General features: G+C 58.5%; 1 protein-coding gene across 1 annotated transcript in view; it reads left to right on the plus strand.

Moving 5' to 3' along the window:
- LOC119107604 (uncharacterized) overlaps positions 1-10,189 on the plus strand; it is a 37,243-nt gene extending 27,054 nt beyond the window's left edge. The window contains exons 5-11 of the mRNA XM_037231108.1: positions 98-2,222; positions 3,345-4,005; positions 4,513-4,589; positions 8,129-8,464; positions 8,669-8,808; positions 9,296-9,956; positions 10,062-10,189. Of these exons, the coding sequence (XP_037087003.1) occupies positions 98-2,222; positions 3,345-4,005; positions 4,513-4,589; positions 8,129-8,464; positions 8,669-8,808; positions 9,296-9,956; positions 10,062-10,189 (4,128 nt within the window). The remainder of the gene's footprint in view (positions 1-97; positions 2,223-3,344; positions 4,006-4,512; positions 4,590-8,128; positions 8,465-8,668; positions 8,809-9,295; positions 9,957-10,061) is intronic.
- The last annotated feature ends 2,478 nt before the right edge of the window (positions 10,190-12,667 follow it).

Genomic DNA, 12,667 nt, shown 5'->3' on the forward strand with positions numbered 1-12,667 from the left:
GGCCACCGAGCTGCAGGAGGCCCCGTCGGTCGAGAGGCCGCACCCCATTGGCGCCGAGCAGTTGCCGGCCCCGCCCCGGGCCCCGCTGCCGCCGCAGGCCGCGTCCTCCGAGCTCAGTCTGCGTAGTAGCGACTCGCTCTTTTGGGACGAGCTGATCGGCATCGCGTGCGAGCGAGAGCGTCGCTACTGGGCCAGCTTCTTGCGCTGGGAACAGCGGCGCGGCATGTACCGGCCGGTGAGCATGCCTGGCAGCATGCACCGACTCGCCGAGGAGCACCGCTCGCGCCGTCAGGTGGTCCGTGATGTGGTGCGCCGGCTGTACCCGGGCCGGCGCGGCGCCACGGCGGCGAACTCCGGCCGCGCTGACAGACTCCCGCCGACTTTAGACGAGTCTGAGGCCGAGTGGTGCTGCTGTGGCGGCAGGAAGCGGCGCAGAGAGAGCTCTATCGAGTCACGGCCGCAGGAGAAGCGTAGCCGCCTGATGGAGGCTGACGCCGACCTCGAGCGGGTGCAGCGTGAGGAGACGCCGCCAGGGAGCGAGGTCAAACCGCCGCAGGCCGAGCGTCGCGGGGTCGCTGTTGGCTCTCAGTTCGGCTCTGCCCCAGACGTCGACCTGGCTCCGCGTCGACGCCAGCGACTGGACTCCGCCCGGCTGGTGGCTGAAGTCTCGGCGCCCAGCAGTCAGTATGACCTGTCGACGCTGTCGGCGGCGCCGCCGGTGTCTGCTTTTTCGCGATCCGTTGACGAGGGCATCGGCACCAGCTTCGATGTTTGCGCGGCGGCCTTCTCGGACGACAGTTTGGAGCCGAGCCACCTGGGCATCTCACAAGACTCGCTCGACATGATCGACGCCGACTCGGTCGAGGAACTCAGTGGAGGCAAACGGCTCATCGACAGCATGTTCGACTACGCCAACCAGGGCCAGGTGGTGATGGCGCCGTCGCCGGTCGACGCGTCGGAGCTGGTTAGGAATACGGGACGTGACACTGTGATCCGGATCACCATGAGGAGGGCGTCGGCCTCGTCGGAGAGTGAGTGGGGCAGCGTGTGTTCCAGCCTGGGCCACCGAGCGGGCCGTTCGATGCGGGCGGACGTAAGGCGGCGGGCCGAGGAAAGGCTCTCCTGCTCCGGAGCCTCCGACTCGGAGGATGACGCGAGGCTCGTGTCGGCCGCCGGCAGTTCGCTGCGAGCAGACTGGCTGCCGGTGAACACGCCCGCACGACTGAGCGCCGATGACACGACGAGCTTCGAATCGGCTCTCGATGAGGGTTGGGCGGCCAGTCGGGCCATGCCCGTCCCGTCACCGCCGCCCCCGGCGATATACGTCGACGAGTACGAATCGCCGGACGCGCCGGTCGGCTGGAAGCGCCACAGTCGGCTGTCGAACTCCGACTCGCTGGAGACAGAAGAGATGCGCCCCTCGGAGGAACCAACCGCCGATGAGGAGACGCCGCTCCGACATGACCTTTACACAATCGTCGAGACCGGCGTCGAGGCCGACGCGGCCATCGATTTCCGTGCGGAGCATCCATCAGCGCACGCGCCGCCGTCGGCTGCCCGGGCGATAGCCAGTAAACAGAGGGAGCCGGCGAGCGGCGCGCCGGCCCCAGCTGTCGGCGCGCCAGTGCGCGGCCCGTGTGCACGCTGTGACGAGTGTCAGCTGTGCGATGACGCTGATTACCGGCTGCGCTCGCGCCTGGCGGCGGTGGCGGCCGGCCCGGTCGCCGGCTGGATAGACGCGGACATGTGGGAGCGCTACGTGTCGCGGCTCGATTGCCGCAGCCACCTGCTGTTGCAGGAAGCGCGCCGCCGACCCGGCATCGCCGTCAGCCTGTTGGTGCGTTCCCACAGTCTTCCTGACCTGTGTGAGCAGCCGGCCGGCGCTCAGGTGTCGCGACTGTACCGCTCGGCTCTTACGGTCACCGTGCCAGGCCGCGCGCCGCCGCTGTCGTTGGACGCCACGCTGCACTCGCTGCCACCCGAGCTCAGGGAGCGCACGTCGGCCGTGCCTTGCGACAGCATACCCGAAGATGACGACAGAAGCTCAAGGGGGTCGACGGATGGATCAGAAGACAGCCCCAAGGGTAGGTCAGGGTTCGGCGACGATGAGGAGTGCGCTTCGTCCGCGCTGGAGGACGAGTCGCTGCCGTCGCTGCACACGCTGTCTGGATCGTCGCAAGGTGATCTCTCGATCTCCTTTGGGGAGGACGCGCCCAAGATCGGTTTGTTTGACTCTCTCTCGCAAAGTGACTATCCGCTGCCCTCGGGACGCGACGTGGGCCCAAATCTCCCCGACGATGAACAGCAAGCAGGAGAGCAGGCGGTAGCGGAGACGCTCGGTGGTGACCTATCACAACCTACCGGCGTCTTGAGTCACGAGGGTACGGAACGACTGGTAGAGCGCGTGGAAACAACTGAGACCCTCCGGCCATCCGGGGCAAGGATTGTCACCTATGAAATTGTGGAGGAAGTTAATGTGTACGTGCAGGGGGCTGGAGAGACGCGGATATCCACCGGCTTCTCGACCAGTGTCGCACACGCTCCCAACCAGGTTGTAGTCGGAGCTGGGGATGCGGCAAAACCGTGTCCCAGACAGGAGACATCCGCTGCGTGCTGGAAGCGGGACGAGATCTCGCCAAGTTCGCAAGCCCAGACATCGTCGGATCAACAGATTGAGGTACTACATCTGAGTCCCAAGCGCCGGAAAGTCATCACATCCAGTCTCGACGTGGAGGCCCGGCTGCGAGAGGGGCCCCAGACCGAGCCGGAAGATTCGGTAGGGGGCGACTCGACATTTCGGGTGATTTACTCAAATAGCTCGGAGTCGCCGAGCTTAGAACTCTTGGCGTCGACAACCGAGTCCGATTCCGACCGCGAACAAGACCGCGACCGCGAATACGGCGAGGACTCGGGAAAACACAAACCTTCGACCAGTGGCGCCACCGCCTGCATGAATATTGCAACCGAGCCAGTCGACAATGCCTCGAAACGCTCCCCGTGGGAGGGTTCCGTGACGGGGCCCGGCACGGCGTCAGCCGAGCTGCATTCCGACAGCGGGCGTTCCGCCGTGTTCGTCGCTCCATTTGCTGGCACGCACGGCGGCGGGCACGACCAGTCTCCGTCTCCTTTCCGGCTCATCGCCAACGTTGAGGACGAGGAAGTGCAGATTTCCAGCAGCGAAATTCCCGCAAGGCTGCCAGTCGACCATGCCCCCGTGAACGAATCCCCAGTCATTGCCGAGGACGAAACGACTGGGAGGTCAGGGGAAGGCCCTGATGCGACCCTCCCGCCAACCGTGCCGCAAGTGCCGGACATGCGCGCGTGTGACCCACATAGGCCCGCAGGCGATCGACCGGGCGAGGACTGTAAAGCGGTTGCGTTCGTGCCGAGGCCTGATGGAAGTCAAACGGAGCCGGCCGACGACCTGCGCCAGGCTTCCGCCAGGGATATCGACGTTGAAAAGCTCCTCGATCGAGCGCCGTCGCCCCCGACTATTTGTGGCACTGGTGGCGACCTGGAGCCGGCCGAGGATGAGATCACCGCCAGTGGAATCAATGCGACGGACAGCATCCAAGAAGCCGCTTGCGCCCGTGACGACAACTCACCGTCGGCTGGTGATTTGGAACACGCCAGTGCTGACAGCAAACCGCCGGTCGTCTTCATCTTCGAAGTGGAAGCTCAGGGTGCTCTACTGCGCAGCGATGAGCCAGAGTTTATCGACGCAGACGGTGACAAGCCGAGGCCAGCCAGAGAGGCGAAGATCGTGGCGCCCGAGTCATCGCCTTCAATGACTCCCGCCGAGGCGCAATTTTTCTTCTTCAAGACAACTGAAGAGGAGGTGAGTCTCGAAACTATCGAGGAAGAGATTGTCGAGGCGTTCGAGTCGTCCGCCTCGCTGATCAGCTCGAGCTCCAGCAGCCACTCGAAGAACACCTCGCGCGACGTAGAGAGCGAGAGCCTGAAGTCGGACGTCATAGGTGGCGGCGCGGCGTTCTCGGGCCGAGGGTCTGAGGCCGCGGATGAGTCTCCGAGAGAGCTCCCAGCTGGTGTCAGACTGATGGGAGACGGTGCGCAAACTGGAAATGAACAGACCGCTGCCGAAGGAGGAGAAATAGTCGCGTCAAACATCGCTGAGACAGAAAGCCAAGAGAGCAAGGACGAGATGGAGCAGAACGCTTCCCCTAACCTCATCGCACAGTCAGTCGTGGAAAGCCCTCGAGGAGGCCCCGTGCTTAGCGAGATCGAAGCCCCCAATGAGATCACTGACCACACGTCAGAAACGGCCGGCTTGTCCAGCGGGCACGGCACCAGCGTATCCAGCAACGTGCAAGCGGACCGAGAGCTGGACGAGACATTCAGGCGGCTGGAGGTGATGTCTTCTTCTGCTTTGCAGAGCAAAGCGGGGTCAGAAGGCGAGAGCGACACGACGGCCGAACCTCAGTCCGGTAGCCCCCGGCTACCCGAGATACCTGAGCGGCATGACGTTAGCACGTTTGGGAGGTGTGACGCCAGGGATGCAGGTGCCAGCCAGGAGCTGACTGAAGACCTGGAGGGTGTACGTGATGACGTTGCAACAGACGACATGGAGGGTAAGCTTGATAAAGTTGATGCTGAAGTCTATCAGGAGAATCTGGGGCTCGCTAGGACTCCGGGCTCAGAAAGTGACGTAGAGACACAGAAAAATATCAAGGCCACTGAGATGGGGAATGGACACGAAAACCAAAAACTTGATGCAGCAGCAATGTCTGATGCTGGGTATGAGGTAGAGAGAGGAGCCGATGGCAATGCTGATTCAACGGAACAGGCGTTGACGACATTGAACAACACCGCGCGCGAAGTATCGGATTTGTCTCACGGAACTTCCGCGGTTTTCGTTGAGGACGTCAAAGAACCAACTGCAGAGCCAGATGAAGCATTTCCTAATAGACCCCATTGTGCAGCCGCGCCTTATCCTGAGGAGACGCCGAAAGTAAAGCAAGGAATGAGTTGTTCAGATGAAGGTCCAGCCTTGACGGTGCGGAGTATGTTAAACGATCAGGTATCGTTGGATCCAGAAAACTTTCGGCAAAGCGAACTCGCGGCGGCATCCACTTCAGATGACAACGGAGCATCAGGGAATCACCAAGATGCTACAGCTTTGTCTCTGCAGGAAGTAACGATGCAGGAGGAACAAAAAGAGGATGCGCCGTCTGGAAACACTACAGGTTCACCTGATGAGTGGTCAACTGAAGCAGCAGTGCCTGCAAAAACAAGCAGCCCAGAGAAACAGTCAACGGAAAGTGGGAGAAATTGATGATCTCAGCGAAACTAGGCCCAAGAAAGATCCCCAGGATGCGTGGCCTGAAGCAGCCCCCGCGGTTCATGAGCCTGCGCACCCCGCAGTGGCAGCAGAAGACTTCGCAGTGGCGGTTTTTGAGCCAGACAGGGAGCCGCCATACGTGGAAACATCGGCAGAGGTAGAGATTACCGTATGGGAGAACGTTGAGGAAGATCGTCCACCTAGTGAGCTTGTTCATGACACAAGTGAAGTGATGGAAATAGAAGGAGCAGCAAACATATTGAACGAACAATGTGCTGTTGAAGATGACAGCAATTCGACTCAGATAGTTAATGACTCTCAAGGAATGGGTCGGGATGTGGCGATTGGGGAAAAAGCGACTGTGGCATCAAGAAAAGCTGATGTAGAAGGTTCATGTCACACACCACGCACGGAAGACGCACACATCGACGGGGACGCACCGTTAACACCTCTGAGGATACCACCAGAAGAAAGCCCAGTCGATGGATGTGAAAGCTGTCTGAAATACGCCCTCGAATTATCTGAGCCGGAGCAGGGGGAAGAGGTTGTCGGTTTTGACGTCAACAATCCGGTCGCTCAGGTCACGTCGGTCCGTATCGATCCAACAACGCAGCCACTGACGAAGAAAACGATCGGCGCTAGTGAGCTATCGACAGGAAGGAGTTGGGAGATGTTGACAGCGGAGAGCATTGTGTATGCAGATTTGAGGGAAAGAGCGGATGAAAAGATCGAACGAGTCGTCCATTGTACTGAGACGACGGTGCAAGTGGCTGGCCTGGAGTATGAACCGTCGGAAAAAGAGGGCACTTGTGATCGTGCTAGTAGCTGTGCTGAGGACGGGAATGGGGCAGCTGTAGGTGGCAATAGGAGTGCGGCCTGCAGTGAACCCAGACGGGACAGGCCATCCCCATCAAAAGCTCAGCATGACACGGAGTCGTTGGACGCTGACCATGCGTACTTGGATATAGCGGATCAAGTTATCAGCAAGGACATCGACAGAGAATCGGACACCAAAGGGCCCGCAAGTTCAGCATGCGAAGGTACTTCGACGCTGGAGATTCTTGACACCTCGATCGGAGATGAGCCCAAACCGATCAGAGCAGAGCCAAATGACTCTATAGAGCCTCTCGTTGTTCGTCGCTGGTCTTACCAGTGTGGATCAAAGGAAAAAATAACTACAGGTCGGTCTGCCAGTGTGGATCTCAGCAGTGTTCAGCACGCTTTCCAGCGTGAAATTGGCGATGAAAGCAAATGTAAATCGGTAAACCGCCAACCCTCTATCGAGGAAAATCCTACCGTGAACATAGAGGAGCGCGAGATTCCGCGCTTTGACAGTGTGGGGGCAGGGAATGACATGTTGTTGGAGGAGGTCCAAACAGGCGTTGGGGGTATAGCAGGTCACACCAGGCACGGCGAAGTGAAAACATGTCTTGAGTGCGTAGAGGCATACCTTAATGTGGATGAAAAGAAGCCAGCAGATGAACACGTCCCAATTACCCATGACGTTTTCGTTGAGAAGCTCGGCCACATCGCGACAGCAGAAGAAGAAGCTGTTGAGAGCTGCCTGCAAACACGAGCCAGTAGCTGTGAGAGAACAATGACGACGGTACAGGAGTTCGTTGAGACAGCTGGCCCAATGCAGCCTGAAAACGGCGCGCGAGGTCGTCGTCAAGAAGGCTGCGCTGTGCCCCAATCTAAAGGTACGCACGAAGAATCCGAAAAAGTTATGGCCGATGACCCAATGGTTGCGGGTGAGACAATCCTGTCTCCAGATGATCTTCAGGGGCACCTTTTGGAGGAGGTTGAGCGCCAGATGTCATCTTTAGATGTCCCGGAATCGCTTGAGGCTAGTTCAAAGGAGGACGAGGAGGAGATCTTCTACAGCTTTGACACTGAAGACGAGACTGTGATGGAATCAATGCGGCCACGGCATACTGTTGCAGATGCTTTTCTATCATCTGAAAGCGCAGACTTCACAGAGATAGTGATCTCTGTTGGCAACCAAAGAGCCATCATTGCGAATGATGAGACAGCGGAGGACTCGGATGGTTCAGAGAATAGCACTCCCCGCATATCCAGCAATGGTCGAGACAATGGCCGTAGCCCATCCTCATTTAATATCAATAATATGTCTGGGTCTCGTCCAGATGGTCCTGAGCGCGTCAGGCATACGTCCGTCGAAGAAGGGCCGCTCCTCAACTTTTCTGATGTGCTCCATGAAACGCCCCTTACCCTGAACTGTCCGGAAGAGCTGGCCGTGTCGGATGGATCGGAGGCAGAGGACTGGGAACCGCCGCCGGCTGCTGCCATACACCGAGCGCTGCCCAGGCTCACCCTGCCACAGCGGACTTCGCTCAGGGAGCTGGACGGCTCGCTCTCGCCGCGGGAGGCGGTGCCGTCGCCGCCGGTGGCTCGGCCGCTGCGGGCGCTGACGCCCACCCTGACGGACATCACCGAGACGGAGGGCGACAGCCACGAGGAGCCGCCCAAGTCAGTGGCTCACCTGTCGCTGACGCGCCTGACACGCTACAGCCACAACCTCAGCGGGGAAGAAGACGCCCGACCGAGAACATCTTCCACTGGCGCCGACCGAATCGTACCAGATGAGCATACCGCCACCGGCCGACCCCACACCGCCACCGGCCGTGCCCGTGCCGCCACCGGCCGTCCCCGTGCCGCCACCGGCCGTGCCCGTGCCGCCACCGGCCGACACCATACCACCACCGGCCGACCCCATACCACCACCGGCTGACCCCATACCGCCCTCGGCCGACCCCACACCGCCCCAGGCCGACCCCATACCGCCACCGGCCGTCCCCGTGCCGCCAGCGGCCGACCCAAAGGTGCAGATGTGGCAGCAGTACGTTGAGCTGCACCGCTCCGACGCTGCCAGCGCACCCGAGCCGGCGCCGCTGGGACTGGGCTCCGCTGACGTCATGTACCTGTACATTGAGGCGGCTGGTTGTGACAGCACGTCCGCCCTGTCTGAGGTGGGCCTGAGCTCCGCCGTGCCGCGCGAGCAGCACCGCGAGCCGGCCACACGGCTCGAACGCACCGTCTCCATGGATAGCGTGCGGCCGGCGCGGCGGGCGTGTGGTGACATCCCACGCAGCTGCAGCGTCGATGCCATCGCGCCGCTGGACATGAACAACATTATTGCGATGGGTCGGCTGCATTTGGTGAGCGGCGAGCCGGCGCCGCTCCACGACGAGCTGGAGGATCGCGCCGCCCGCTCGAAGAAGTGCGTCTCTTGGAACGACCTGCACGGTTCGGGTGAGCTGGAGGTGGTGCTGCAGTCCCCAGATGGTGAGCGCTCACCGCTCGTTTCGTCCCTCTCGACACTGACCGCATCTGAGGCGCCCCGCCCAGCCGTGCCACCAGCGACAAGCGACGAGCTCAGCGACGGGTCCAGCAGTGCCTCGGACGACCCGGACCTGGTGCTGGACGGCGTGCAGCTGCGCGAGCCGCACCAGCGCCCCTCCAGCTTCAGCCTGACCATGCCGCCGGACGTGCGACAGCGGGCTAGGCGATACCCAGTGGCGGGCCCGACACTGACGGCAAGCTTAGAGACAGCCGACTGGGAGCTGCTGGGGCGCGGCCCGACCTCGCCACCCCTCGGTGTCCGTCTGGCCCACTGCCGCCACGCAGACACCGTGTGACGCTTCCTCGCAGACGGACCTGAACGAAAACAACTCGTCTGATGCGCTGCTAGGACACCCGCACGGGTTATCGGACCACTACCGTCTACCTCCGTCGCCAACGCGAAATTACGGGTACATCCCCCACTATACCAACACCAGTTGCCGTCATCGGCCATCCTGTAACACGTTTGGCGCGCGATCGTTCTCCTTCAGCGACGGGCTGGAAACCGGGTACCCCTATCGCAAATTTCGCCCATCTTCGGACAGCTACGGTGAGCGGTGTGCCTCCGACACCCACAACACGCACTTGCACAACGTTCCCCGCCCTTCCGATCGTCATTACGTTGCCCATCAGCCCTCCGCTTACTTCACAGACCAATCCTCCACCTACCGGCCCTTCTACAAGGATGCAGGGCTGGTGCCTGCAAGGCCCCTCTCGCGGGCCGACGCCCTGGAGCGCCAGGTGCGTGCCGAGGTTGAGAAGTTACGACAGGAGCGTGAACGTGGTCGCATCCGCTGGGACCGGGAGGAGCCGGAGCGGCAGCGCCGACTGCGCCAGGTGGAGGACAGCCTACAGCAGAGCCTGGTGCAGATGCGCGCGCTGGTAGAGCGACGCCGCGCGTGCGGTCGCGTCTTTGTGCACACGCTGCCGGCCGTATCGGCGGCCCGGCACGCCGCGCTCACTACCCAGGTCCCAAGCTACCAGCTGAAGGGGGCCACGGCCGAGGCGGACCAGCTCGACGACCAGCTGCCCCACGAGTGGGACCGGAACGGCCGGCTGGAAGACGTCACGATCGGCGGGCGTGACTACGCCAGCGGGCTGCGACCGGCGCCGGCCAACGGCAGCGTCACCACTATCCTGCACCAGGAAATCCGCGTGCCCTGCTGCGGCCGCTTCCACGGCCCCACCCACCAGCCGTCCAACCGCCGCATGACGCCGTCCGAGTACCGGCAGCACCTGGCCGCCATCCGCCGCAAGATCTTGGCCCGGTCGGCCTGCACGCCGACGGCCGCTGGCGCCACTCCGGGCCGCCGACCGGCGGGCCGGGTCGGCCGCTGTGGCTCAGGTCGGACAGAGTGTGGCCCGGTGACGCGGTCGGAGCCGGACCTGACTCGGCCAGGGCTCTGGCAGTCCAGGAACACGCTGGCTGGCGCCGGCTCGGCCGTCGAGCTCGGTGACCGGCTCTTTAGTCAGGACAGTGACTACGCGTCAGCCGAGCTGGACTGGGCGAGATTCGGGCAGCTTTGATCTATGATCTAAGTTGTTTTCAGTGCCCGCCTGTCATGGTGCATACGGGACTGTGAGGGAGGCTCCTCTTGTTATCCTCTGTGAAAGTGTATTTGTTGCACTTCCCTCAACCTAGTTTGCCCTTGGTGAAGCAATTTTTGACCATCCCTCGCGCAAACATGCTTCAATAATTGTTATTTTATGATAAGGTGAGATGGTACCATAATTTTGGTTGATTGCTTTAGCTTTACGAACTCAGCTTTTTTCCGTTCAAAGCTGTGCTGAATGAACGGGCTATAAGACGAAGCGTTTTTATTTTACTGCTTCTCATTGCTGCGCTTTGTTTTGTTCTGAGAGCATCTCATGTGTTCAGACCATGTGTCAGGCCCGTATTTCGCCTGGTGTGGTAATGTTTTCGAACACGAACAACGACTAATGCGATAATAGTATGGACCACTTTTCTTGTTGATATCTGCCGTTCGGTTCTGGTGGTTCGTTTAATTCCGCAGAATATTGGTCAAAAAAAATGAATCAATGCTGCGTTATTTTTCCCTCTATTTATAATGAGTGTTGGATGTTGAAGACTGACCTGTTGCTAACTGAACTCGGATGTCTCTTGCTAGCACACATTCCTTTAGCCTATGTATCTTAACGCGAGAAATAAATATGCAAAGGAACCGTATTTATGGAACATAAATAGTCGAACAGAGCGAAAATTTAAGTTGGAAATAAAAATGACGTCCAAATGCTGGTCCGGTTCATGACAGGATCTGACGGAACATTACCGTTTGGCCAAAAAGACCTGATTCACATTCACTAACCGTCTCTGCTTCACGACGGCTTCAACAATTTCGTCTTCGTGTTCCCTGCGTGCGCTGCTTTGCATGTGTCCTCGCAGGAGAACGTGTGCAACACATTTCTTGTTTGATGTTGTCGGCTAGTGCTGCTTTTGTTACGTGCTGGTAGAAGACCACCACCGCGGCAACGCCGAACGGCGCATTGTGTTGAAGTTCATTCGACGAAAGAGTAAGTATTTTGCTGTATGTCTATGTCCCAGTAACTATTAGGACTCTTACAGCTCTGACTGCTGAGATGCGTATTGTTAGGAATACCTTTTGACATAATACCACACCACACGGTTACATTAATATTTGCCGAGCGCCCTACGGCAGAGATCCTTTTGACCGTGCTTTCTGTGGCCATGTTCGCAGACCCGGCATCTTAGCGTGTGACGGGTGAGTGTGCGCATGTCATAGTGCGCTATTTTGAGCTTTCTGACGTCATTAGTGTTGCTCACACGTCATGCAGGTCTGTGTAGCTCATATGACCACGACAAGCCATGAAATATTATTGTACCACGTGGAAAAGTCGGTCAGCGATATGGTAAGGTTTCATCCGGATATCATATTATCCTAAAGTGCTAATTTCAGGAACCCAACGTCGGATGATAATGTCGTCTTGTGGATGTTTTTAGAAAACAAAATGGTTTGCATGGTTTCATTTGCCTCGAGTTCATATAGTTCAAATTGTATGTTGCAAGCAATTGGCACGGACATTAATTGAACCAAACATGAGCAATTTTGAGCCATCAGTAACGTCAAAACATTTGCTAAGGTCTTTCACTCCAAGCAGAAACTTTCACCCTGTCCATGACAACCAGAATCCGGTTGGAGACGCCGAGGGCAGTTTCAGTGGGATGCCGGAAGCTATAACCGTGTTGGGTAGGGGCACGAATGTGATTTTGGAAAAAAAAACAAGATTGATGATATCGCTTGGTAACCTTCTCCATGGTATTAGCAATTAATGGATTTGTTTAAATTTGGTGATGGTTGTGCGTTCAAATCGGTGTTCGGAAAAGGGCTACTCGCAGTTTGCCAAATGCCTATTCGTCGACTGCTTGATGACGACTTTCATATTGCTGATATATAAAATGTCGACGTGCCAAAAATCGAATCGGCAAAATGGTGAACTGCAAAATGCCGGCATGGAACAAAGGCGACATGCCCAAATAGCGAACTGCTAGTGCTGCTAATGCTAATGCATTCTGAACACGGCACGATTTTGGCGTCCCCATTTTGGTATCCGAATCTGCTGATGCCGAAAACGTCTACGTCATAAATTTCATCAGCTGTTTCCAAAAGGACTGCTATTGGTCATAGGGCAGCTGGGAAAGGGGTTACGAGTTCATGCTACTGGTTGTGTCTCAACTCTATTCACATTGATTCATTGCCTGATGCGTGAATGGCAGCGCGTGGAGGTGGCATCTAGACATGTATCCAGTCTGCGTTTACGTTACTGTGTTTATCGTCGCAACCGAAATTTCTGTAGCCGCAAAATTGAGAGCCTTTGGTGAAGGATAGAACCGTTTGTGATGACATGGCTGGAATTGGCCGCATGTGTATGTTGGTGTCATTGGGGTTTTACGACGCACTCAGCTGCTGAGGGTATCTGGCGTGTCTGTTGATGCCGCGCTAAAGAAAACCTTTCAGCAGGTGTTGG

Source organism: Pollicipes pollicipes, unplaced genomic scaffold (assembly GCF_011947565.3).
Source record: "Pollicipes pollicipes isolate AB1234 unplaced genomic scaffold, Ppol_2.1 Scaffold_2555;HRSCAF=2994_pilon_pilon_pilon, whole genome shotgun sequence".
Taxonomy (NCBI): Eukaryota; Metazoa; Arthropoda; class Thecostraca; order Pollicipedomorpha; family Pollicipedidae; genus Pollicipes; species Pollicipes pollicipes.